This window comes from Gorilla gorilla, chromosome 6 (assembly GCF_029281585.2).
Source record: "Gorilla gorilla gorilla isolate KB3781 chromosome 6, NHGRI_mGorGor1-v2.1_pri, whole genome shotgun sequence".
NCBI lineage: Eukaryota > Metazoa > Chordata > Mammalia > Primates > Hominidae > Gorilla > Gorilla gorilla.
In genome coordinates this window covers 52979529-53007299 of record NC_073230.2, presented here as the reverse complement: position 1 = coordinate 53007299, position 27771 = coordinate 52979529, and the positions used below count along the sequence as shown (strand labels likewise).

The window sequence follows — 27771 nt, the reverse complement described above, 5'->3', positions numbered from 1 at the left end:
TCTGGAATCGGAATGGGCTGGAGGGAGCAAGTTACACAGAGGCCCCATGAGAGACCCCAGGATCCACTGAACACAGAGCCACCACTGCAGGCCAGATGGCCTGACACCTGTGGGCACGCTGACCTCCCTGTCTCCACACAGTCACCTCATCGGGCAGATGGTGTCCCATCTCAGAGATAGCTGGCCAAGGCTCAGGTGATGGGGATCGCAACCTTTGATGCCCGGCCAAAGCTGCCCCAAGAACATGCAGTAGACTCAGATTCTTTCCCCTACACTGTGCCCCCAGTGGGGTCAGGCTCAGGCCACCCACCCAGACCTCTGGTCCAGTGGCATCCACCATGCAGATCCCCAGTGCCAGAACCTGCCTGCCTGGGCATCGAAGGGGAGCTGGGCCTCTAAAGGCAGAGGAACTACCAGGGTCGTGCCTGCCTCCACTCACAGGGGTCCTGGGATCCAGCAAGAAGATCCTGGATCCAACAGCCCACATGCAAAAGACGCAGGTCCACAGAACTGGAGCCTGGACAAGGGCCTGGCCAGAGGCCTGGAGGTAAAGCCCCTCCACCTGCTCTAGGGACCCCCCAGGACAAGCATCTGCCTTCAGCCAGACCTGACCAGGGCCTCTCGGTCCCCAGAAAACCCAGGCAGGGGTCCTAGCAAGCCCAAGGCAGCTGCAAAGGGAAAACAGAAGAGAGAGAAATCTTCCCTGTCATCCTCAAACCAATGGGTCAGGGATGGGAAGTGCCCAAGGGGCTGCGAGTAGCTAGGCAAGTCCCTCCTCCTGTCAGGCCCCTCTCCTATTGTAACACTCTCTGAGCCCCCTAAGCGCTGACATTCTGGGATTCCGGAACCTCAGTTGTTCCCTATCTGTACAATATGTACAGGGGACTCATCAGTCCCAAGAGATGCACCGTCTCTCTGAATAACATGAAACAAAACAGGAAATTCCAGAAGTAAGGTAACTTTACTCAGATAAAACACAGATGGTAGCAGATAGAGGCCACAAGCTCATGGGATGCCATTCCAGAGGGCCCCTCACCCACAGAGGAGCCCCTGTAGGAAGGAGGCCCAGGCCCCATCCGCACAGCAAGCCCCGGTGAGGGGCTCTAACACACCCCCACTCCAGCCTCTGGTCATGGACACAGCCCATAGCGGGCACAGCATCATGATGGAATGCACTCTGCAGGCCACGCATGGCTCCTGGGAACCCCCAGCCCCTCCCTTCTCCTCCCAGCCTTTCCAGCTGTCTTCCCACCAGGAGGGCTCGGAGGTCACAGCACGGAACATCTTCCAAGAGCCCCTGTCTATCTTTCTGCCTGGATGTAGGCAGGAGCTGGGGCTGGTGCAGGAGCCAGGGCAGGAACCAGAGATGGGGTCAAGCCAGGAGTCCTAGTCCAAGCAGGGCCTAGACTGCGGCTAAAGCTAGGCTGGATTCTGTGCTAAGAAGCAGCATAGAAACCTGCGGGCAGAGGCTCCGGCCCAGCCTGCGGAGCACAGGATGCAGCAGGTGATTTCTGTGCCCAGCACACAAGCTCTGGCCTTATCACATTTTCCTCCACTGGCCCTAGAACGAGCAAAGAGCTTGGGCGGATAGCCTGAGCCTCAGCCAGGGAGGAGGCTGGCCTCGAGGGAGCAGGTCAGCCCAGGAAGGGAGGGGTCTGCCCATGACCAGGTGGGGTGTGGCCACAGTAGCTGGAGATTGGCAGCACCCACCCACTCTCCCATCCCCAGGGAACTTTCTTCCAGCTTGCCAGGTGTGACCCACTCCATCTCACCCGCACCCTCACAGCAGCGTGTCGGTGCGTTTGCTGCGCCACACCACCAGGCCAGCCATGGCGACAGTCAGAACGACGGGTATAACGATCAGCGGGATGAGAACCTCGTCTGGGGGGTCCTCCAAGTGGACCCTGTCCACGGTGCAGTTGGAGAAGAACTGCCTGTGGATGCCGGTGATGAAGCCCTGGGCCAGGGGGTTGGGCCAGTAGCAGCCCACGATGTTGGCCTCCATCTCGGTGCAGTTGGTGAAACTCTCATAGTACCTGCAAAAGCAGAGGGGGTGAAAGCCAGGCTCTCGCCATCCCCCCTCACACCTGCCCTGACCTGAGGCCAGGAAGATGGGTGGGGTGGCTTGGGTACAGTCCCATTTGGCCACCTATTCACAGCCCAGCCTTGGAAAATCCCCATTCTGGCCACAGGGTCATCTGTGCCCATGACCCACTCCCTGTGTCCCCTGCCCACATTTGCATCACAATGACCATGACTTGCTGCTTTTGAGGCCATGAGCTCCCAGGATCCAGGGTCTCAGCCGAGCTTCCCTGGACCTCTAAGCACTACGCAGGTCTGCCCAGAGGACACACCAAGCCATGCTTCTCCAGGGCCAAAGGGTGCCTGGATCACGGCCGCTTGGACCTGCAAAGCCTTCATCATCCAGGATAACCTAAGAGCCTGAGAGGAGGGTCTCTCTGAGGCCAGGGGCCAGCCACCTCCTAATCAAGGCAGCCTGCCCTCATGTGCCAGGTGGTGGCCAAGTGGGAGTCAGACCTGTGAGCCCCAGTCCCTGCCTCTTCATCTCCTACTCAGAAGTTGCTTCCTTCGGCCCCATCTAGCAGGACATGTGGAGCCCCCTCCTGTGGGTTCCCCTGTCCATGAGATCAAAGATGGGAAGGGCACTCAGCAAACCACCCATGATGCTCCATGACCGCCCAGCACAGGCTCTGGACAGTCCTCATGCTGACCAAGGGCTACAGCCACCAAGACCCAGAGGTCAACTCAGCATAAAGGACTTCCCAGCCACCACCTGTTCCAATGGGCAGCCTGTGGAGGTGATGACCTCCCTGTCATTGGGGTCTGCAAGGCCTAGAGTGGCAGCCACTCATTCAGGATGTTCTAGATGAAGCTAGATGGACTCCTGCCCAGATGCCACCACCTCTGTGCAGGGCTAGCACTTCCCCACGTCTGTGCTGCATGAGTACAGATGCAGGAGTGTGAAGGGTCCTGCCTCGGCTTCCCCATGGGAAAGTAAGCCCATCTACTCCTCCCTGCGCTGTCCCAGGAGGGAGCTACTGACCTGGCCCATCAACAGGAAAGAGCTGCTTCCTGCATGGAACATCATCTGGGCGTAGATTTCCCAAAGCATCAAAAAGGGGTAGGAAACAGGGACTCTGACCTGCTCCACCCAGGGTTCTCCTGGTCTCCCAACCGCATGCCCCAGGAAGGGTCTGGGAAGCCCAGGTACAGTCACTCAGCCCAGCTCCTGACTGATCCAAGGCTGGCTCTCAGCACCTTGGAATGTAGGTCAGACACACACCTGTGCCTTTCCAGGTAGTGTCAGCAGAGAACAGCCAGAGCAAAAGAAACAGCCTCGAATCCAAGTACAGAGCTGTTGGCTCTCCTGGGCCTCAGCCACAATGCAGCACCTGAGACATGCCCAGGCATTAGAGACACCTCAACAGCTAGGTCCATGGACCTAGCTCCCCTGACCTGCTTCTCCCACAGAGCCTCAGATTCAGTAGCCTGCCGTCCACCCCAACTCCCCGCGAGCTGATCCAGGAGCTGGGGAGCCGTCTAACAACACCCTGCAACAGCCTTCACCTTCAGAAGTTCCCAGCATCTATGTGTGTGATGAGAATCACATGCAGTAACCTCTGTGCCTCCAAAGTCATTCCACTGAACTGCTACCCAGGAATGCCACCCCCCAACAACCATCCCCAGGGCTGAGATAAGCCAGACAGACCCTGGAGAAGACCCTCTGTGGACAGCGAGTCTACAGGGCAAGAGGAGTGATGTGCAGCCCCAGAACCATCCCAAGAGGAGGTGAGGCAGGGCTGAAAGCCCCTGCTGTTCCCAAACCCCACTCCCAGCCAAAGCTAGGCCACATGGAGAAGCCCACGGAGCAGAGGTAATCCCAGAAGACAGCATGGACAGTGGCTTCAGGCTCAGGTTGCAGAGCCAACATAGCAGGGCCTCTCCAACTCCAGCTCAGCCACTCACCATCTTTGTGATATGGGCCATGTCATTTATCCTCCCTTGACCTCAGTTTCCTCATTTGTAAGTGGGTTTAATAACACTTATCCTATCAGGTGGTTGAGAGAACCAAATGAGTTGAGGTCCATGTGCCCCAGCAAGTGCCTGGCACACAGAAGGTCATGGGGTGAGCCCACCCCAGCTGTTAGGTTTGGGGCAGAGCTGAGCACAGCACCTATCTCTGTGGATCCACAAAATCTGCATTTTTGTCACATATCTAGAGAGGTCCACATTCAGTGCTTCTCTAGAAAACCGGGAACTACTTATGATTTATTCATCCCCTGGATAATCTGGGGCCTCCCCACTCCTCCTTCAGTCAGGCTCCCCAGAGCACTCTCCCTAAAAAAGATGCACCACAACCCAGGATGGGAAGGAGAGGAGCCCAGCAGGCTGGAAGCCGGGCAAACCCCCCAGTCAGACTCCCTCTCCCCCCACCCACCTCTGGGGTGTTTGCCCACCTTCCTTTATGTTTCACCACCTGAGTGTGTTCCCAGGCAATATAGTGTTGCATTTGGAAATCCCATAGCAATGCTCCTTAACTGGGTACAGAAGGAGCCCATTGCTGCTATTGGAGGGAGGTTCCCAGGAGAGGACACGCTCTGGTTGCCCCGAGGGGCAATGAGACTCCTCCCCAGGGAAGGCCACAGGCAGGCCATGGGCGAGTTTGGGGAATAGCGTCTTCCCAGCCATGACTTGACTCCTGATGGGGTCGTCATGTGGACCAGTCCTATTGAGGGGAGCAAGCCACCTCTCCTCTAAGCTCACCAAGGCCCACCCTGCTTCAGTGGGGACCAAAGCAGAATGAACATTCAGGGGAAAGAGAGGAGTGTCCTTCACTCTTGACTGAGCTGGGCTGCAGGGCATGGGCAGGCAGTCACCATGTCAGGTAAGCATCAAGTGCCCTCCACCTGGGCCAGGCTGCCTCCACCCGGGGTGTACTGCCACGCTGGGGCACCGCCCTCCCTGGGGCTTCCCTCTCCTGCCTTGGCTCCGCTCCCCAAATCTCATAGCTTCTTTTGTCGTGGTTTGCTCCACACCTTGGCGCACAGCCGCCAGAGCTTGAGAAAGGTATGTGGGAATCAGATGCTGGAGGTGCCACACGTCTGACAGTATTTTCGTTTCTCCCTAATTAGTGGACAAATTGGCGGGAAATAGCACACTAGCTGAGAAATCACAGTCGGAAATTCTCAGGTCCTTGCATCCCACAGTCCTCGGTTTCCAGGGCTGCGGTGGGGGAGCCTGAAGGCCTCTGATCCCCTCATCTCCAACCTAGAGCTCATTTTTTTCCTCCTTCTGGATAGGTGTAGAAGTTTTCCTTTGTTTCCACAGCTCTGATATTCCAGGGTCCATGGAGGACATTTTCCTCCCTCGTGCTAGTACCGGGCAAGCCCTCACCAGCTGCAAGCTCATGCCCTCAGCCCCTGGCAAGGGCCCTTTATCCTTCCATTCTCCTGTTCTCTTTCTAGAATTCCTACTATCTTGGTGTTATGCCTGGACTGACCACTGACCTCCTGATCATCTTCTCTGTCTCTCTCTCCTATTCCTGGGAGATTTCCTCAACATCTCCCTTCCAACCTTTCTATTCCATTTCACTTCTATTGCATCCTCCATTTCTAAAGCTCTTTCTTTGTTCTCATTTATCACATGAGAGATAGTTGTTGCCCTCTGAAGATATCAGTCATGACGTTTGCAGTTTTCTTCTTGGTGCATGGCCCCCGGGGTTGCTTGGTTCCATCTCTCTGGTCTCTGTCCTTCAGGGTCAGAGCCTTAGATCAGATTTCCAGGGACCCTGCTTGGACACTCATGACTGGGAGTGGGGACTGAGAGCTGATGAGACACTGGGACCCTGCAGAAGAGCTTGTCCCCAGAGCTTCCAGGGGTTGGGGGGGTCACTGCTTCTAGGTCCTTCCTCTTGGCTGGTCTCACTCCTCAGAAAGGACAGCTCCAATCCTACCCTAGACCACCCTCCTGGACCCAGTGGCAAAACATAATGCGTATCAGCCGCTTTCTCCAGCCTCCCTCTCTGGGACACTGTGCCACGTTCTCAATTACATGGGAAGGCCCAGAAACCCTGGTGTCACCAGCTCCAAGAATACACCTCCAGTGTCCAGCTGGGGTGGAGGAGGGCTCTGGACACCTCACTGCTTCTCAGCCACTCTTGCCACTCTCTTGGGAGCTGGTGCTGCCAGCCGGGTCATGGGAGGGCTCCGCAATGTCAACCTGGCTGTTCCCAGCTCCCCTTTTCCAGCATCAGGTCTGACTTCACCAAGGGCACTCAGTCAGTGGCTCTTGCCCACTCACTCACTGGCTCCTAAATGCCCATCGGGTTGCCTCCACTCCTGTCCTCCCAACCCACGGCTGGACATCTCTATTTAGTCTCTTTACCGAGGCTTTAGCAGGTTACAGAGAGGAGCAAGACCAGAAGCTATGAAGCTATGACCTCCTCTTCCCTGACTCCACCCCCACCCGTGGGTCCATTCCAAGCCTGTGTCCAGGCTCACTGAGGACCAGGAGGAGCCTGCAAAACCCCTTCCTGAATCCCAGCACCCCTTCCCAGGAGACTCAGAATTCCATTCCACTTGGTTCAGCAAGCAGTTCCTCCACACGGTGGGGCTGCAGATGTGACAGCCTCAAGGAGCCCCCATCTGCTGGGCCACTAGAATGGCCAGGGCCGGGGAGGCTTCCTGGGGCAGGGCCATGGTCAGTGTCTCTACAGAAGGCAGGGGCTGGGGTGCTAACATGCAAAAGCATGAGGCCAGCATATTTTGGGTCTGGCAGCAGCCACCAGGGGGTGGCACAAGACTGCAAAGCCAGAGGTGGAGTGGGGTGGGGCAGAGGACTGTGAGGCCATGAGCGATTTCCAAGGAAGTAAGGAGACGAAAAACTTGGGAAGCTTCTAGAACAAGGGGCCCTCCCTTCACTATGAGGTGTTGTCCACAATTACACCTGATATAAAAACCATTGGAACCCAATTCCTCTAAGTCCTCTGACCACCGAGGACAGACCCAGCCATGACTGGTGGTGTAAGAAAGACACATGACAATGTCCACCCAGCTCCAGCTGTAAGGAGAGGCGGAGCACCCTCCAGGCAAGGCATCCCCCAGGCCAGGGCACCCCCTGGGGTAGGGCAGCACCCGCCCCTGGGAGAGTGCACCCCCCAGGCCAGGCCACCCGCAAACTGGACACTCCCAGGGCAGGGCACCCTCCAGGCAGAGAACCCCCCCCCCCCCAGACAGGGCACCCCCAGGCCAGGGAACCCCCGAACTGGACACTCCCAGGGCAGGGCACTAATCTGGATCAGGAGGAAAAGCAGGCATGGGGAGGATTCCCAAATAACAGAGGAGAGGGAGAAGCAGAGGCACAGTGTAGAATTGCTAGAACATCAGAGTGAGGATGCAGAATCGGGGGTAGGAAGCTGGGAACCCGCTGTGGGTGTGGGGAGCACAAATGCCGTGGGCAGGGGCACAGCATGGGCGGGGCCGTGAGTGATGTGCCAGGGGGATGTGGGTGGGGTGGCCAGAGCCAAGAGCAGAGTGTGAATAGGAGCATGGTTGGGGCCCTGGGCAAAGTGTGGGGCAGCACATGAAAGGGCTGTGGGTGGCCTACGGTGGGTTGTGGGTGGGGCATGGGTGAGGCCTTGGGTAGAGTGCGGTCAGGCTGTGGTCAGGCAGTGGTTGGGCAGTGGGCAGTGCTGTGGTCAGAGCAAATCCCACGCCCAGCAGTGGCACTCACACGATGAACTCGGACAGGTTGCACCACTTCCAGACGTCCACCTTGCCCATCATGTCTGCGAAAACCTTCCCACACAGGGGCAGCCTCTCCAACATGCCTGTCTCGTTGCAGCCGCCTGCTCTGGGACACCCACCTGGAGAGGGGACAGCCATAAGAATTCCACTGCAGTTCACACTAGGGATGCCAGGACGGGGGAGGCCCGAGGGGCCATAACTTGAGTACTCGCTAGCAAGGCTCTGTTTGCAAGCCTGAGACAGTTCCAGCGGAGTCCTTCACCCTCCACCCTGACCTACCTGTCAGTGCAGAAAGGAGGCTCCACACAGGGACCTGTCCCCAAGACAGGACAAGTCCACCTTTTCACTTCACCGCCTCGCAGGCAGTGACACAGGGAGGGATCAGGCAGTGAGACCCTGGGCCAAACTCCTTGGGAGGTGGTGAGAGGGTCTCAGGCAGATCAGGGCTGGCAAAGAGGCTCCAGTTCCAGCTTAGGAGTCCCAGGGCCTGGGAACATCCTGAGGACTCTAAGACCTGGGGACCATCCCATTGCCTGCAGGGGTGGCAGAGGAGGGCTCCAGGCCAGTAAAGACCACCCCCTCCTGGTCAAAGCCCCCCTCCAATTCTGGGAAACCAGGGGCTGAGGCCACTGCAGGGACTCATGTTCCCAGCAATGGGAATGAGTCCTTTGGACTTTCTCAGGGTCTGACACAAGCTGCTTGTCCCAGGATTTCCCCACTACCCTTCCCAACCTCTGCCCACCAAGACATCCCCTCCCCTTCCTCCTCATGCCTTTGCTCCACACACTTCCCCATGGGGAACATCCTCCCTCCCACTGAGCAATGCCCCCTGTCCTTCAGGGCCTGTCTCCACGGTCATCCCATTTCCAGACGACAGGACTTCCCTGCTCCTAAACTTCCCTCACCTGACCTCTGCTTTGGTGCTCATCATATACTCAAGAGAGACCCCAGGCATATGTGTCTCGGGTGTGTGTGTGTGTGTGTGTGTGTGTGCACGCACAGCCCTGCTGTCTGTGTCTTGGTGTGTGTGCGTGTGTGTGTGTAGGTACACAGCCCTGCCATCTATATCTTAGTGTGTATGTGTATGCATACATGAGCATGTGTGTACACAGCCCTGTCATCTGTGTTCCGGCAGCTGGTGCTGGGCTAGAGGAAATACCATGAAGAAGCAGATAAGAAAATGGTTCCAGATTGACATGGGACAGACCTGGCTCACACCCACACTTCACTGGTTACCAGCTCAACCTCAGTTTCCCCATCCGCAAGATGAGGGATACAGGCCCCACCTCACAAGGAGGTTGAGCTGGCTAACTTAGTCTGAAATGCTCAGTGCCACCTCCAGGAACATATCATTCATTCATTCCCTCAATAAGTCTTGGCTGAATGATAGAGAAAGCAGTGAGCATTTCAGAGTCTGATCTTCTTCCATGTGTGGCTCACCCTGGGCACTGAGCAAGTGCTGAATAAGTCACTTTAATATGGAAATGGCAGGTTTAGACAGGACCACTTTCTGGTGCAGGGACCTGCTCCACCAGAACACAGCACCCCAGACACTCCTCAAGAGTCATAGCCTGCTTAATCCTAACATTAGGGAAGCCCCTGGAAGCCCCTTGGTTGAACAAGGGCCTGATGCCAGCAAAAGGGAGTGGCTTGCCTAAGGCCAAAGGAAGGCTGGAGGGGTCCAGATCCCAGGGTTAAGGGAACTTGCATGCTCAGCCCACCCCCACCTGCAGCAGAACAGCTGGAGCACATACAGAGGACAGGTGTTAACTGGAACCCCACAGAAGAGAACACAAAAGGGCTTGCCAGCTGTTCAGGGTCATGGGTTCCCAGACTCAAGGCACCTTCTTCCCTTTGTGACTGCCCAAACCTATACCTCAGACTCCAGGCTGACAGCACTGAGAAGGGCCCCTGGGGGTCACAGCTGGTAAAGTTGGACAGGGGACTCGCAGGTCCCAGCAGGTGGTCTGAGAAGCCTGTGTAGGCACTCACATCTCCCCTTCTGTCCATGCAAGCTTCCCCAGGACCCAGGGCATCTTGAGGCCCCAGGGAACCCTGGGGATGGGAAGCACACAGGCTGTGGCTCAGTGGTCAGCCTGCTGCCATGTGTAAGCAGATGGCAAGGACACAGGCTGGGTGAAGTCACCACCATGGCCCCTGGACACAAGGTCAGTGACTGGTTCTCCCAGAACAGGTGTTTCAGGGCCTTCTGGCCACTCTGCATGGTTTCCAGCACCTGGAATGTCCCTGACCCCCACGTTCGCTTGTCTCATCAGCACAGCTGCAGGCCTGGATTCTCTGAAAGGCCACACATCCCACTTAGGGCCCCAACCCGAGTGAGCCTCTGGGGTGCTCACCTCTCTTCACAGAAAGGCCATGTGCTCATTCTGTGTCTGTTCCATCCCTGCATGTAGCACAGGTCCCCCACATGGTCCCACGGGGTCTGCACATGGAGATAGATGGTGGCTCAGTACCCACTGTCACCCCAGTGAAATTTATCCAAAGATTTAGCAAAACATCCTGGACCACCGCTATCATGTGTGGCGGACTGTGTTGGATCCTTGGACAAGGGGAGAGGGAGAGGGTCTGGTTCCTGTCTTCAGGACCTGCCATCTGGGGTCCAGGGGGCAAGAGGAAGACACAGGGATCTCAGTCCAACTAGGGGAGTGACTGAAGATAGAGCATATAATAGATGGGGCAGAACACAGGACAGAGTGTCAGCAAGTCTCACCAAGATGCACAGGCCATATAGGGGCTGCGCATACAGGCAGCCACAGTCAGAAGGAGACCTGAGCTCTGATGTCAGTGGCGGGAAGGGGGCATGACCAGGGCTGCAGCAGGACCACTGAAAGGGATGGTGCAGTGGTTATAGGGGGCTAAAAAATGCACAGGCTCCATTGGGATCACCTAAGAGGACTTGAGCTGCCCGGGTAGCAGGAGGAGCGTGGAGCAAGATGGGTCCAGGTGCCCAAAGCAACATGGCTTCAGCAAATACCAGTCAATGGCCCAGAGATGGACTAAGAACAGCAGCCAGTGTGGGGACAGTGGCCAGCTGCACACATGAAGGCTTGCTGAGGCCATGGGAGTCAGGAGGTCCCTGAGGACCCAGCCTGTACTTTCCCTGGCCCTTAGGCCGCTGTCATCTGTCCCAGACATCACAGCAGACCCCAAGGGCACTATAACACCCACTACACAGATGGAGAGGCTGATGCCCAGAAAGGTTAAGTGTCTCCCAGGGTCACACAGCTTTGGGGTAGTCATCTGTGCATGCCGGGCCTGCTCTCTTCACCCACAGTACCCAAGACCCTCCTGGCTCACTCCTCCAGCCAAAGCACGGTGCTCCCCATCCTGTCTGCTCTCACTGGGCCTTGTCCATTTCCTCAGCTGGGAGTGCCCACTCCCATCTCCCTAGGAGGAAATCCACAGCCCCCACCAACACCCCCACCTCACCCCTCTCCTTGGCTACTGGGCCCCACTGCTCCCCTGCTGTCGAGGCTCTGCTATGTGTGTCTGCCCTCCTCCCAGCTCAGGCCTGGTGTCAGGAGGTCCACAGCAGCATTTGCGCCATGAATGTGAGGACCCCAGGATGGTAGCAGTTGAAGCAGTGTGAGCTGTGGGCAAAGTTGCTGACAGTCCCCAAGGGAAAGCAGGTGCCCTGGACGATCAGCCCTGCTCCTTGCGGTCCTCCCCACACTATCAGAAGTGGCAGAAGCCTACAGAGGCTACAGGGAAAGCTACAGCTTTCCCCCAGTGAGCAGTCAGCTCCATGCTGGGGTTTCCTCCACTTCCCAAAGCCCATCAGGGCTCACTGGGCACCGGGAAACTTGGATGTAAAAACCACTGCCCACCACCTCCTGCTCAGTTGTCCACAGACACAGCTGGGACCTTCATAGGGAGAAGCCCACTTGGTCCCCACAGGCACCTCAAGGCATGTGTCCTTCCTTCCACAAAAGCAATATTAGAGAGGCCACATCTTTCACCCAAAATCCCAGTTTGATAGCGGCAGCCTGGACAATAGCCCAGGGTCCTGACACCTGGGCACCACGCACAGCTTCTGATGGACACCGCTTGCAGCTATAGTGTGGATTTTGTACAAGGCTTATACAAGCCTCACTATATCCTTGTAGAGAAGATAAGCAGACACACTTCCATGTCCAGTCATATGGCAGATGTCTGGACAAACTTTCTACTGAAAACAACTGAAAGCCTGGATAAAATATAAACCATACATTCATAAAATCATCAAGGAGCTGACAAGATGGCAAGAAATTATCAAGCTAAAGACTAGATGGAGTGGAACCCAGAGGGCCATGGATTTGTTGCCCTGGAGGCATCTTCCCAGCCTGGAAACCTGGGGGTGGATAAAGGCCAAAATGAGAAGTCTAATGAAAGGCCCCATAAACTGACATTCAGAGGTAGGTGAACCAGAAATAACTCTTCACCCTTGGCCAAGTAGGAGGAATGGGACCTGGCACTGAGCAGGGAGGGGGACCCCTCTCTGAGAAGTCATAAGCAAGGCTGACCTTCTTGTGGATTCACAGCCCAAATTCACATGACCTGGATGGACCCAGGGAAACCCCAAGTTTAAACTGATCATCATGGACAGGCCCCTGCAGGAGCAAATAAACCCAAACCCTCTCAGAGGGAGGCACCATCATTGCAGCCCTCAGAAAGCTGCCATAATTAACTTCCCAAGGAAAACGAGCAGCTCACAATCAAAAATCAACTAAGTATAACCTCAATAGAAAGACCCAACAAGGTGAAACCCTGTCTCTACTAAAAATACAAAAATTAGCCAGACAAGGAGGCGTGCACCTGTGGTCCCACCTACTCGGGAAGCTGAGGTATGAGAATCGCTTGAACCAAGGAGGCAGAGGTTGCAGTGAGCCAAGATCGTGCCACTGCACTCTAGCCTGGGTGACAGAGTGAGACTCTGTTGAAAGAAAAGAAAAGAAACTCAACAAGGGGGTACAGACTTCTGGGATGGTGGTATGAGAAGCTCATCCTAAGGGCACACATCAAATGAAGAAGGTTATTCAAGAAAATCTACCACATCTCAGGAAGAATAGTGAGAATCTGTGACATTTGAGCTACAACCTGTTCCCACTCCACACCCTACCTCTGGCTGTAGAGCCTGTACTCCAGTGGGTGCAACCACAAATGGAGGTTCTATCTACCCCAGCTCCCCGTCCTGGGCTACAGTTTCACCCTGGGACAAGCAGGCATGTCCCTCCCAGCTCCATGTTGCAGGAGGTCTCTTCTTTCTGGGCAGATGAGGCCTAGAGGACTGAGGCTCCCTGCCCTGCCCAGTCCCCACTTCTAAGGTGGAGGTTCTGCACCAGGCATGGCAGGCCAAGAGTACTGGGGCCCCAACCACCCCACCCCAGCTCACTGGTAGGGTGGAGGCTCCACACTGGGAGGAGCAAGCCAAAATCAGGAACTACAGTGTCCCTCACGGGTGCCTGCTTGTGGAGCAGAGATGTCATTCTGGTAGAAGCAGGCCATTGTCCTATCCCCCAGTCCAATACTGTGCCAGGTCCTGCCCAGGGGAAGAGGCAGGCTGTAAGAAGAGACAGATATTTCCATAGCTGTTGCAGAAGGGATTGACTATATTTGGAACAGAACAGAAGTCCATGCCTGAGGGTGTTGTCAAAAACAAGGGAGGCAGGCGTAGCATCCCACACCTGTAATCCCATCACTTTGGGAGGCTGAGGTGGAAGGATTGCTCAAATCCAGGAGTTTGAGGCTACAGTGAGCCATGATCATGCCAATGCACTACGGCCTGGGTGACAGAGCAAGACCTTGTCTCAAAAAATAATAACAATAAATAAAATAATTTTTATTAGACTAAAATAATTTTTAAAAAAAGAAAAAAAATCAAAAAGGACATGAGACTTTGTTAAAGCCTGAATAGATTTTAAAGGATTATATAAATGTCCTCTGACCACAAGGGAATAAAATTAGAAATCAAAGACAGGGCTGAGCGTGGTGGCTCACGCCTATAATCCCAGAACTTTCAGAGGCCGAGGTGGGCAGGTCACCTGAGATCCAGAGTTCGAGACCAACCTGGACAACATGGCGAAACCCCATCTCTACTAAAAATACAAAAATTAGCAGGGCACAGTGGTGCATATCTGTAGACCCAGCTACTCAGGAGGCTGAGGCAGGAGAATCGCTTGAACCCAGGAGGCAGAGGTTGCAGTGAGCCGAGATCACACCATTGTACTCCAGCCTGGGCAACAGAGTGAAACTCTGTCTCAAAAAAAAAAAAAAAAGAAAGAAGGAAATCAAAGATGGAAAGAATTTGGGGAAATTCACAAATATGTAGAAAATAAACAGCATTCCTAAATAACCAATAGGCCAAAGAAAATTTCACAAGGGAAATTAGATATGGTTTTGAGATGAATAAAAATAAAAGACACAACATACCAAAACTTAGAGAGATGCAGCTAAAACAGTACTTGGAGAAAAATTTTTAGTTGTAAAAACTTATGTTAAAAAAAAAAAGGCTGGACATGGTGACTCACTCTTAGAATCCCAGGTAGGATGGCTTGTTGCTGGGAGTTCCTGACCAGCCTGGGCACCATTGTGAAACCTTCATCTCTACAAAATAAAATTTTTTTAATTAGCCAGGCATAGTGGCACACCTGCAGTCCCAGCCAACAGGGAGACTGAGGTGGGAGGAACACTTGAGCCTAAGAGTTCAAGGCTGAAATGAGCCATGATCACACCATTGCACTCCAGCCTGGGTGACACAGCAAGACTCTGTCTCTAAAAAATAAATAAATAAATAAAATAAGGCCGGGCGCAGAGGCTCACGCCTGTAATCCCAGCACTTTGGAAGGCCGAGGCGGGCAGATCATGAGGTCAGGAGATCGAGATCATCCTGGCTAACAGAGTGAAACCCCATCTCCAGTAAAAATACAAAAAATTAGCCAAGCATGGTGGCATGCACCTGTAGTCCTAGCTACTCGAGAGGCTGAGGCAGGAGAATCGCTTGAACCCAGGAGGCAGAGGTTGCAGTAGCCAAGATTGCGCCATTACACTCCAGCCTAGGTGACAGAGCAAGACTCCGTCTCAAAAATAAATAAATAAATAATAAAATAAAAAGAATAAAGAAGAAAGATCTCAAATCAATTACCCAGCCTTCCACCCTAAGGCACCAGACAAAGAAGATCAAACTAAGCTTAAAGACAGCAGAAGAAAGGAAGAAATTAAGATTAGAGGAGAAATTAATGAACTACAAAATAGAAAAAAAATCAACAAAACCAAAAGCTCATTAAAAAAAAAAAGCTTTTAAAAGATCAACAAACTGACAAACCTTTAACTAGACTTACCAGGAAGAAAAGAGAGAGACTCAAATTACTAAATCAGGGATGAAAGAGGAGATATCACTATATCACTACCTGTGTTAGAGAAATAAAAAAGATTATATGCAAATACTATGAACTGCTATATGCCAACAAATTAGATAATGTCAATGAAATGGACAAATTCCTAATAAGGCATTGTTATGGAATGAATTGCGTCTCCCCTAAAAAAGATATATTGAAGTCCTAACCCCTAGTACACCTCAGATTCTGACTTTACTTGGAAATAGGGTCTCAACTGAGGTAATCAGGTTAAAACTAGGTCGTTTGGGTAGACCTAATCCAACATGACTGGTATATTCTTACAAAAAGGAGAAATATGAACACAGAGAAAGACACACACAGAAAGAAGATGAGGTGAAGACATTCAGGGAGAAGACAACAGTGTGAAGATGGAGGCAGAGATGGGAGTGATGCTACTGCAAGCCAAGGAACACCTGGGGCCACCAGAAGTTCGGGAAAGGCTGGGAAGGAGTGCCCAGCACCTGGGTTCTTCCAGCCTCCAGAACGGGTTTTAAGTCACCCAGATTATGGTACTTTGTTACAACCTAGGAAACTATTAAAGACATAAACTACTGAAATTGGTTCAAGAAGACATCAAAAATCTAAATAGGTCTATACTAAATAAAGAGACTGAGTTCTTAATTTTAAAATTTCTCCCAAAGATAATCCCAGGTATAGAGGCTTCTCTGGCAAATTCTACCAAACACTGAAAGAAGAATTAACAGAAATCATTCACAAACTCTTCCAGAAAATAGAACAAGCAGCACTTCCCCATCTTCCAACTCATTCTCTGAAGCCAGTATAATCTTGACAGCAAAACCGAAGACATAGTAAGAAAAGAAATCTATAGGTCAATATTGCTTCTGAATATATATGTAAAAACCTTCGATACTAGCAAACTTAATCCAGCAACATATAAAAAGGATTATACACCATGACCAAGAAGGTTTTATCTCAGGAATGCAAGGGTGGTTCAACATAAGAACGTCAATTCATGTAATATATCACATTAATAAATGAAGGGGGGAACCACACGATCATCTCAATTGATGCAGAAAAAGCATTTGACAAAATCCAATGTCTTTTCATGATTTAAAAGCACTCAATATATTAGGAATGGAATGGAATGGAATTTCCTCAACATGATAATGACCATATATGAAATGCCCAGAGTTAACATAACCAATGATGAAAGACAAAGCTATCCTTTAAGATCAGGAACAAAACAAGGATGCCGGGTTTCACCACTTCTATTCAACATAAGTACTGGAAGTTCTAGCCAGAGCAATTAAGCAAGAAGTGAAATAAAAGGCATCCAAGTTAGATAGGAAGAAGTAAAACTATCTCTATCACAGACGACACGATTTTATACGTAGAAAATCTGAAAGAATCAACATACAGGCACACACACAGAGAGAGAGACTGTTACAGGTAATAAACTAACTCAGCAAAGTTGCAGGATACAAAATTAACACAAAAAAATAAGTTGTATTTCTGTGCACTAGCAATGAATAATCCAAAAAGGAAACAAAGAAAACAATTCCAATTCCAATACAATCAAAAATAATAAAATTCTTAGTAACAAGTATAATTAAAAAGTACAAAACTTGTACTCCAAAAAGTATAAAACACTGTTGAATTTTTTTTTTTTTTTTTTTTTTTTTGGAAACAGAGTCTCACTCTGTCACCCAAGCTGGAGTACAGTGGCACCATTTCGGCTCACTGGAACCTCTGCCTCCCAGGTTCAAGGGATTCTCATGCCTCACTCAGCCTCCTGAGTACTTTGGATTACAGGCACCTGCCACCATGCCCAGCTAATTTTTTGTATTTTTAGTAGAGACGGGGTTTCACCACGTAGGCCAGGCTGGTCTCAAACTCCTGACCTCAGGTGATCCACCAGCCTCGGCCTCCCAAAGTGCTGGGATTACAGGTATGAACCACCATGCCAGGCCTGTTGAAAGAAATTTTAAAAGATCTACATAAATAGAAAGACATCCTATGTTAACACATTGGAACACTTAATTGTTAAGATGTCAGCACTACCTGAAGTGATATACAAACTCAATGCAATCCCTATCAAAATCGCAGCTGGCCCATTGCAGTAATTGACGAGCTGATCCTAAAGTTTCTATGGAAAAGCGAGGGACACAAAATAGCCAAAACAATCATGAAAAAGAACAAAGTTGGCCAGGCGAGGTGGCTCACTCCTGTAATCCCAGCACTTTGGGAGGCCAAGGCGGGTGGATCACCTGAGGTCGGGAGTTGGAGACCAGCCTGACCAACATGGAGAAACCCCGTCTCTACTAAAAATACAAAATTAGCCGGGCGTGGTGGCGCGTGCCTGTAATCCCAGCTACTTGGGAAGCCTCAGGAGAGGCTTCCCAAGGCAGGAGGCAGGAGAATCGCTTGAACCCGGGAGGCGGAGGTTGTGGTGAGCCGAGATCGCACCATTGCACTCCAGCCTGGGCAACAAGAATGAAACTCCGTCTCAAAAAAAAAAAAAAAAAAAAAAAAGAACAAAGTTGTAGGACTCACACATCCCAATCTTACAACTTACAACATGGCAACAGTAATCAAGATAGCATGGTGCTGGCATAAGGTTAGATAAATAGACCAGTGGAATAGAATTCAGAGTCCAGGAATATACCCTCACACTTATGATAAATTGATTTTCTACAAAGGTACCAAGACAATTCACCAGAGAAAGAATACTCTTTTCAACAAATGGTACTGCGACAACTGGATATACACTTGCCAAAGAATAAAGTCGGACCCTTCTCACCTCATACACGAAAATTAACTCAAAATGGATCACAGGCCGGGCGTCGTGGCTCACGCCTGTAATCCCAGCACTTTGGGAGGCCGTGGCAGGCGGATCACGAGGTCAGGAGATCGAGACCATCCTGGCTAACACGGTGAAACCGTGTCTCTACTAAAAGTACAAAAAATTAGCCGGGCGTGGTAGCGGGCACCTGTAGTCCCAGCTACTGGGGAGGCTGAGGCAGGAGAATGGCGTGAACCCAGGAGGGGGAGCTTGCAGTGAGCGGAGATCATACCACTGCACTCCAGCCTGGGCAACAAGGCAAGACTCTGTCTCAAAAAAAAAAAAAAAAAAAGGATCAAAGACCTACATGTAGAGCTAAATTATAAAACTCTTAGATTACCCAGCTATTCGGGAGGCTGAGGCACAAGAATAGCTTGAACCTGGGAGGCCGAGGTTGCAGTGAGCTGAGATTGCGCCACTGCACTCCAGTCTGGGCAACAAAGCAAGCCTCTGTCTCAAAAAATAAATAAATAAAACTTTTAGAAAAATACAGGAGAAAATCTTTGTGCCCTTGTGTGAGAAAAAGCCTTCTTACACATGACACCAAAAACCCAAGAACCAAAAGAAAAATAGATAAATTAGACACATCAAATTTTAAAACTTCTGTACTTCAAAGGATAGCATCAAGAGAGTGAAAAGACAACCCACGGAATGAAAGAAAATATATGCAAGTCGTATATCTGATAAAAGACTCGTACCCAGGTTACATAAAGAATTCTTACAACTCCATAATAAAGGGAAAAATAAACCAATTAAAAATGGGCAAAGGATATGAATAGTCATTTCTACAAAAATATATATAAATGATCAATAAGCACATGAAAGACAATCAACATCATTAACCATCAGGGAAATGCAAATCAAACCACAATCACATACCACTCACACCCACCAGAATGGCTATCATCAAAAAGGCAGTCAGACGTGATAGCACACACTTGTAACCCCAGACATTTGGGAGGTTGAAGTGGGAGGATGGCTGGAGGAGTCCGGGGTTGCAGTGAGCTATGATTGCACCACTGCACTCCAGACTGGGCAACAGAATGAGACCCTCTCTCAGAAAAAAAAAAAAAAAACTGTTAGTGAGGACATGCAGAAATTGGAACCTTTATATACTAGTGCTGATTGGAATGTAAAATGAAGCAGCCACGTTGGAAACTAGTCTAGCAGTTTCTCAAAATGTTAAACGTAGAGTTACCATATGACTACACAGTTCCACTCCTAAATTTATACCGCACATGTTCACACACAGATTTTTACAAGAAGATTCATAGCAGCATTATTCATAATAGCCAAAAGACGAAATAATGTCCATCAGCTGATGAATGGCTAGAATGTGGTATATCCATGCGACAGAATATTATTTGTACATAAAAGAGTGAAGTGCTAAAACATACCACTATATGAATGAACCTTAAAAACATTCTGCTGTGAGAGAAGCCAGTCACAAAATCTCACATATTATATGATGCCATTTACACTAAATGTGCAGAACAAGCAAATCTAGAGACAGAAAACATATTAGTGATTCCTTAAGGCTAAGGGGGTTGGAGGAAATAGGGAGTGACTGCTAATGGGTAGGGGGTTTATTTTTGTGGTGACAACAACATTCCATAATTGAGTATAGTGATGGTTGCAAAATTCTAGGAATGTACTAAAAAATATTGATGTATACTTTAAATGGGTGAAATGCGTGGTGTGTGAATTATATCTCAATAATGCTGGCTTTTTAAGGCATAATAAAAACTTTTTCAAACATACAAAAGGTGAAAGGAAATATCACCCACACACCCAAACTATAAGTAATGTTTAGGAAAGCCTATCAGAAGCCAATATGGACCTATGCAAAGGAATGGAGGACATCAGAAATTTTAACTATGCAAGTAAATATATAGAATTTTTCTCAATGTCTAAATTCTGTAAAAGATAATAATCATGTATTGTGAGATTTATAACTTTGATTTAAATAAAATATATGACAGCAACGGCATAAAGTTCAGGAGGAGAGAAATGGAAGGTTCTTAGGCTATCCATGAATCAGTGTAATGTCACCTGAAGACAGATTGATAAGTTAAAGATGTATACCGTAAACCCTGAACCAACCACTGGAGTAACAAAACAAAAAAAAGAATTACACCCAATTAGCAGTGATGGAGGAGGAGAAGGGCAAGAGGAAGAAGAAATGGAGTAATAATAATAAATACTGAGTCCAAAAGAAGGCAGAAAAGGAGAAAAGAGAGGAAAAGAATTGATGGTACAATGGTAGATTTAAATCTAACCATATCAATAATCAGATTGAAAGTAAATGGTCTAAGCACTTCAACTAAGAAGCAAAGATTGTCAAATAAGAACAAAAAGTAAGGTCCAACAGTAGGCTGCCAACAAGAATCCAACTTTAAATGAAAAGACTCAAATAGGTTCAAAATAAAAGAGTGGGAAAAGACACATCTTGCTACCACTAATGAAAAGAAAGACGGAGTGGCTATATTAATATCAGACAAAGTATGTTTTGGAGCAAAAAATATTACTAGAGATAAAGAGGGTCTTTTCAATACAATAAAGGGCTCAATTCATCAAGATGATGTAGCAATCCTAAATATGTATGCACCTAATAACAGCATCAAAACACACAAGGCAAAAACAGAACTACAAGAAGAAAATGACAAATCCACAATTTCACAATTACAATTGGAGAATTCTTTTTTTTTTTTTCTTTTGAGACAAGGTCTCACTCTGTCACCGAGGCTGGAGTACAGTGGTGCGATCATGACTCACTGCAGCCTTCACTGCCTGAGCTTGAGCAATCCTCCCACCCCAGCCTCCTGAGTAGCTGGGACCACAGGCATGTGCCACCACACTCAGCTAATTTTTTTTTGTAATTTGTAGAGACAAGATCTCATATTACCCAGGCTAGGCTCCAGTGATCCTCTCGCCTTGGCCTCCCAAAGTGCTGGAATTACAGGCATGAGCCACCGCACCCAGCAGATAATTGGAGAATACTCCTCTCTCAATAATTTACAGAACAAGTAGATAAAAATCAGGAAGCTATTAGAAAACGTGAACAGAGGAGGAACAGAGGTGTCCAGGGCACAGGCAGGAGCACAGTGGAGCTGGGTATACTGTGTGTGGAGGGGTAGGGTACACACCATTGTGGGTGTAAAGGAAAGAAGAAGTGACTTTGGAAAGGTAGACCCAGGGCAAGGTTGGAGCAGGATTTACAGGTCTTCAGAGTTTATTTAAAGTCTAATAGAAAGGCAGAAGTGGGTTTTCAGCTACAGTACTCTCCCACTTAACCCAAATAGGCCCTCTGAACCTTCACATCATGGAATCCTGGGCAAGCACAAGCTAGGACTGAAGCTGGCGTCCCTTCAAGAGAAGCCGTACCATCTCTGCAGTAATGGAGGCCCGTGTCCTTCTGTAGCCTGACTGTGCCACCCTCCAGATGCCCCACTAGCATGGAGCCAGAAGACAGAGACCTCATCTCATTTAGTTCCTGATTTGCTGTGTGACTTCAAGCAGGGCCCTTCACCTTTCTGGTCCTTTGTCTCCCCATCTGTAAAAAAGAGTGATTCTGATTCTGTGTGTTTCCATCGGTTAATAATTGTGCAACTACAAAATCTCTGTCAAGGTTAGCCTCCATCGGGCCCCAACTTCCTATTCCCACCACTGCTGACCCCAGCCTCCAGCTTGTCCCACCCATGAGCTGCTGCTCCACGACCCTCTGGCTGCTGGCAGCACCTGCCCCTCCTCCTCCACAATCAGACTGTCCCCCATTACCACAGCCTCCTTCCTGGACACCAGCAGCTCCCACTTCTGTGTGTCCCAAGCTGCTGACCCCAGGTTCTCTTGTAGCGCAGCTCTAGACTCTGAAGTGCTTTGAAGGAACCAAAAAGTAATAAGAGACTCAAAAGTGAAGCCATTCTTCTATAAGGCTGGTAGGGACCACCATTCATGAACCCACCCAGAAAGCCCTGAGGCTTGGGGGCTCTATCCCTAGTTCCTCTGGGCACTGTCATCTTTCAGGGCAGCCACCAGAGATAGGACAGACCCAGCAGAGTCAACTGCACAGTAGGCTCACCCAGGCCACAGCCCAGGCCTATTGCATGGGAGCCTCTGGGGTGTGAAACCAAGAATTCATGTTTGTTAAAACCTCCAAGTGATTCAGACATGGGGTCAAGGCTGAGACTGAGAGATAGAAAGCAATGTGTCTCCACTCAGATGTGCAGGCCATCACCTGAAGACCTCAAGCAATGTAGATTCCAGTCCAGCAGGCTTGGAGGCCAAAGCACTCATCTCTGCAAGCTCCAGGCAAGCCCCTTCTGCAGGTCCAAGGACCACACTCCAAGGAGTAAGGGCATGGGGGATGGAAGAGCAGCAAGCAGGAGCCAGAAGGCTCTAGGTGCTCACCTCGACTCTGCCCCTGACCCTGACACTCACTCACTTGCCCATCTGAGCCTCAATGTCCCCATTCAGAAACGGAACCAGTGGCACCTACCTGGCAGACCCTTGCCCCATTTCTCTTTCCCTTCAGCCAGGCTCTCCACCTCCTTCAGTACTGACCAGTGCTCCCTGAATGCCCTGTTCTAAATGTGGCCCAACCCGCCAAGCCCTACAACAGCCAGACAGGGCAGGTACTTAAAGACTGAAACCCTGTGGCAGGGTGGGTCAGCTGCTTCCTCAATTAGACAAGTCAGGGGAGTCAAGGTTCAAAGCCAGGCCACCTGTCCACAGAGCTGTCTCCAGGTGGCATGTCACCATTGCCTCAGACTGACACCCTCACTCCAATTCCCACCCTTGGTCTGTCAAGCAGGGCTGTATCCAAGGCTCACCTCCTTGCCCTGAGGGCTCCTGGCTGGAGTGGCCCCACTTAGCCCTGGTCCCCGATCCCCACCTTCCTTTCCTTCTCTCCCAGTGGGCACTTCCAAGCTCCATGTCAAGCCTGGGCTCTGCAACAGATTCTGGAGTACACGTCGGCATTGATCCTGGGAAGGGCCTGAAAAACATCATGCCTCCTTCACCACCTCCCTCAGTTTAGAGATGGGGTGATGGAGGCCCAAAAGAAAGCGACTTTCCCAAGGCCTCCCTCTGCCACCCTGCTCAACTGCACCTGCCTGCAGGTGAAAAGACAGCCCTGGCATAACTGACCAAGGGGTGCAAGCCCCAGGGACCACGTGGAGTCACACGAGGACTAAGGCGGCCTGTGCACCTTCACCCTAAAGCTGCCCCTGCCTTGGACTCTGAAGGTTCGCCTAGCTGCTCTCCACATCCAGCTCCTATCCTCATCCCTGGGTCTGGCATCATTCCCTAACAGATTCTCTCAGCACCCTTGGGTGGGTCTCCTGAGCTCCGCCCACCATCCCAATGGGCACAAGCCAGGCTAGCCCACGCTGTCCCTCCTGGCCAGTGCCCACACCTGCAGCCTGGTCCACCTGGACCCCTTGGTCTGAATCTGAACCCCTAGACCTGGACCCCTTGGCCTGGTCCCCCCTCAGCCTGCTCTGACTGTCACCTATCAGACCACCGAGACCCAGCCCAGTTCTTCTTCCTCCTCCGCCTCCCCCTCCTTCCCCTTCTTCCTCTCTTCCTCCTTCCCCTGTCCTCGTTTACCCTCCTACCCCTCCCCTGTTTCCTCTCTTCTCCTTCCTTCCTCCTCGTCCTGGAAGTCAGAATGAATCTGAACCACTGCCTTCTCCTCCCCAGCCCTTTCCTAGGAGGTATTTGCCGCAGCCAGCCCAAGTCATGGCTGTTCCTACAGCCCACCTCCCTACACAGGGCCTGTATCTGCCACATTTTCACATTAACCATGACGTTCTGAAACACAGCTCTGGGACAAGGTCCTGATAAGTATTCATTACCCTCAGGCAACTATTATTCTCCCTGAGCCCCTGATCTCCCTCACTGAGCCAGGCAAAGATAGCATCAATTCCCCACCACCCCCAGTGCCAGGGCATTGCCCAGCCCCTCCCCCTCTGCTCTACAAATACCCACCCAGGTGGCACAGCTATCTAAAAAGAGAAGGAGGGGTCCCTGACAACATTCCCCTCCCTGAATCTCTGCATGCCCCAAATCTCTACATACTCCATAATCTTCACATGACCCATCGCAAGGACCTGGCCCAGGCAGATTGTAAATGTGCCTTTGAGGACCACATGCCATCCTCAGGCAGGTGTTCTGGGATAACTTCTCTGCCCACGGAGGTGCTATGAGGATGCCTGTGACAGCACCAGCCCTGGGCCTGCACAAGGCAGGCACCCTGAGAAACCAAGTGCCCTCCCCAGGGAGCTCATTTCTAGTGCACATGAGGCTTGAGGGGCTCCCAGCAAAACCTGACAACCCACCCAATGTTAGAACAATGGTGTAAAGACAGATTCCTGGCAACACCACAAAAAAGGGCCATTGCCAATCAAGCTACTGGCTGCATTAGTAAAGGTCGCAGGAACTGAATCAAAATAGAAATCCATTTTGGTTGGTTTCATTGGGAAACAAAGAACATGCTGGCCTGTGTTTCTTTTGTCTCAGGGACTTCCAGACGCCACTGAGAGATGATAAACAGCCAAACAGATGCATTTCCGCCAGAAAGGGCTTTTGTGGCTAGTCATTTGGAAATGAAACACAGGCGCTCTCCCCCTCCTTGACAGAAAGAGCATCGACGAGACTGGCAAGTGGCTGCCATGGGCCACGGTCAGTCGACCTTGGGAGGCTGTGGATTCTGGGCGGTTCTGCCCCTGGTCTCTGTGGTTGGGCAACTTCCTCTCTAACCTCCAGATTTCTGTTTCCTTATGAAGAATAGGTAAGAGCATGGAGGTCAGATAACCTCCAAGGAACCTCCAGTGCCAAAAATCTATGGGCCTCTTCTTGGCCAATCACCACCTTCAAGTCTTTTTTTTTTTTTTTTTTTTTTTTTTTTTGAGGCAGAGTCTCGCTTTGTCACCAGGCTGGAGTGCAATAGCATGATCTCGGCTCACTGCAATCTCCGCCTCCCAGGTTCAAGCGATTCCCCTGCCTCAGCCTCCTGAGTAGCTGAGACTACAGGTATGCACCACCACATCCGGCTAATATTTTGTATTTTTAATAGAGACGGAGTTTCACCATGTTGGCCAGGATGGTCTCGATCTCCTGACCTCGAGATCTGCCCGCCTTGGCCTCCCAAAGTGCTGGGATTACAGGCGTGAGCCACCGCACCCGGCCGGCCACCTCCAAGTCTTTAATTCACCAGAGTTACTGCTATCCAACCACAGCCCTTGGGCCCACTTGATTCAGTAGAATCAATATGACCACAAGTAACATGGTAGCAGAACATCATTTAATGATAAAAACGATGGCACCATGTTCATATGCTTGCACACACAGGCACACACACTATGGTGCTCCATCTTTGGGTGCTGTGAGTGAGCCTCATGAGGCCCAGTGCAGTCAGTGGTGGGTGCCTTCCCATACCTCCCCTTGTTTAAGCATGAACCCTTCCACCCCACAATCCCATGCCCAACACAAGGTGATAGGGACTAAACTGAATGGAATCAAACTGACGGTCTCAGCAGCCCTTTACAGGTTGCTATTATTACATCTACATTGCAGCTGGGAAACTGAGGCCAGTGAGTGCTTTATAATCTTGGGATCATGATCAGGATTTTCACCCAGACCAGAAGAGTCCAGTCAAGAGCTGGGCATCACAGCAAAACGTCCTGCTGAGTAGACAACTGCTGGACTTCGCATCCCCACAGCCCCACAGCCCCACACAGCATCAAATGCTTTCTGGAAAAAGGTCTGGAATTCTCAAAGAAGCCCCAGAGGCTTGCACCCTCCCTGCTGGTCCTCCTGAGCCAGTCCTCAGTCAAGAGGAACCCACCCAGCTCCTTCCTTCCAGACACAGCAGCATCCAGGGCAGATGTGGGCTCCAGTCCCGGATACCTCTGACACATCGGCCTGGGACCATGAGCAAGTTTTACCTCTCTCTGAATCTCACTCTGGCCAGTCGAACACTGGGAGGGTCTGCTGAGAAGCTGGACCTGGTCCCTATTCTGGCCAGGGAGCGTGAACCCATGTCCCATTGGAGGGGGACAGTCAGGACCAACACAACAGGACAAAGAAGTGGCCCTCAGGAACTGGGTCCACAAGAGACAGGATTATTAAGAGGGGGGATTCTGTGCAGGCGGAAGCCTGTGGTCCTTCTCAATTTGATACTGGAGATGGTCAGGAAAGCCTCAGCTTCTCCCAGAATGAATTGAGAGGACCTTCCTTCCACTATAGCGACCAAGATCTCCACCTAAGGGGCGCTCACTGGAAGTTTGCTGAAATCTCAAATCAGCATGCTCCTGATTTCAGAAGCTGCCATGCACCTTTGCACTTCAACACAAAATCCACCACATCCTAGGCTCCAGCCCTGGAACACCAAATGAAGCCACACATGTTCTGCACACCAAGACCTCTTCAATGGAAGGAAAATGACCACTGAGTTTGGTCCACCCTTTTCCCACCTCCCGTACCAAATCCCAAATCATCAAAACAGACCCAACTCTGCATCTTACATCCAGGGAAACTGGGGACCACCAGGCCAGGGCCCTCCATCACCAATGTCCCCCCCAGAACTGGCCAGCCTCAGTCACCACTTAGTGGACCCCAGCCCTCAGCAAGCACTCTTCCCCAACAGCCTTTACACACATTCTCTCTCTCTCTCTCGCTCTCTCTCTCTCTCTTACTTTTTCTTGGATAATTTCTTTAGCAAGGTACTTCAAAACAAGCTTTTAGTTTAATCTATTTCCATTTTGTGAGCAATGGTTCTTCCTAGAGTCCTGATTTCTTGCCGAAGAAGGCATTAGGAGAGGATGGCTCAGAGAGTCGCCCCGCTTCCCCTCTCAGCCAGTTCCAGGACACACACAGGCGTCCACACACTGAAGGGCCCTGGGAGGACCAGCTACCCAGTCCGGAGTCCACCCGCCCACGCCTCTGTGAGTGGTGGGCAGGCACTCAATGCCAGGACAGAGAGCTCACTACCTTACAGACAGCCCACCCTGGGGGATAAGGGGTAAAGAGCCAGACCTGGTCCACCTCTTCTCGCCCACCCTGAGGCGACCCCAGAACCGGGGCGTGGGGGGACATCACAACTAGGAGGACCGGGGGCTGCCGGACCCCGCCGTCAGAAGGCCCCGGAGGGGGCCCTGTGCCTCCCTTGCCCGCCAGAGTCCTTCGCCTTCAGCTTCTCCCGGGTGGAACCCTCCCGCAGAGCCTGGGAACCCCGCTAGGGTCACTGTGCGCCCCTCCCGAGCTCCGGGGCAAGGGAAGGACCGCCGCGGCGCAGGTGCGGGAAGGCGCGGGTCCACCCGGGTCCGGTGAACCCCGAGGAGTGGGGGCGCCCCCGGTGCGGGCCGACGCCCCCTTACCGCAGAGCAGCAGCAGCAACGGGAGAAGTTGCGGGCGCCGCCGCGCTCCAGTCTCCATGACTGGCCGGCCGCAGCTGGGTCACGCTCGGTCCCGCTGGGGGCGCAGCTGGGGGACGCCCGGTTGGGGTTGGGGTGGGGCGGGGCCTCAGGGGGTCCGCCCTCAGGCCGCACCCCCAGACCACGCCTGCGGCGTGCCCCGTTGCCTCCAGATGTGGGTTGCAGTCCCTGCAGGCGCGCCGGGTGGGAGGGATGGGGGCGGCTGGAGTCTGGGCTGGAATCTCAGCGGGGTGAGAGGGGGGCGAGGGCTGGTTTTCGAGCTGGGGACAAGCTGGAGTAAGGTGGGGTGCCGGCTGATGGGCTCTGAGGGCGGGGCTGGGGTGCTGAGCTGCAAAGGAGCTTTTTGGGAGCAGATTGTAGGGGCAGACTGGGAG

At 51.4% G+C, this 27771-nt stretch overlaps 1 protein-coding gene across 1 annotated transcript; it reads right to left on the bottom strand.

Moving 5' to 3' along the window:
- Positions 1-948: 948 nt before the first annotated feature.
- RAMP3 (receptor activity modifying protein 3) lies at positions 949-27522 on the bottom strand. Its single transcript, XM_031013511.3, has 3 exons — positions 27341-27522; positions 7753-7885; positions 949-2036 (listed from the first exon to the last, which is right to left on the bottom strand). Exons 1-3 carry the CDS (start codon positions 27396-27398, stop codon positions 1781-1783), a joined length of 447 nt encoding a protein of 148 aa, XP_030869371.2. The 5' UTR covers positions 27399-27522; the 3' UTR covers positions 949-1780.
- Between the last annotated feature and the right edge of the window lie 249 nt (positions 27523-27771).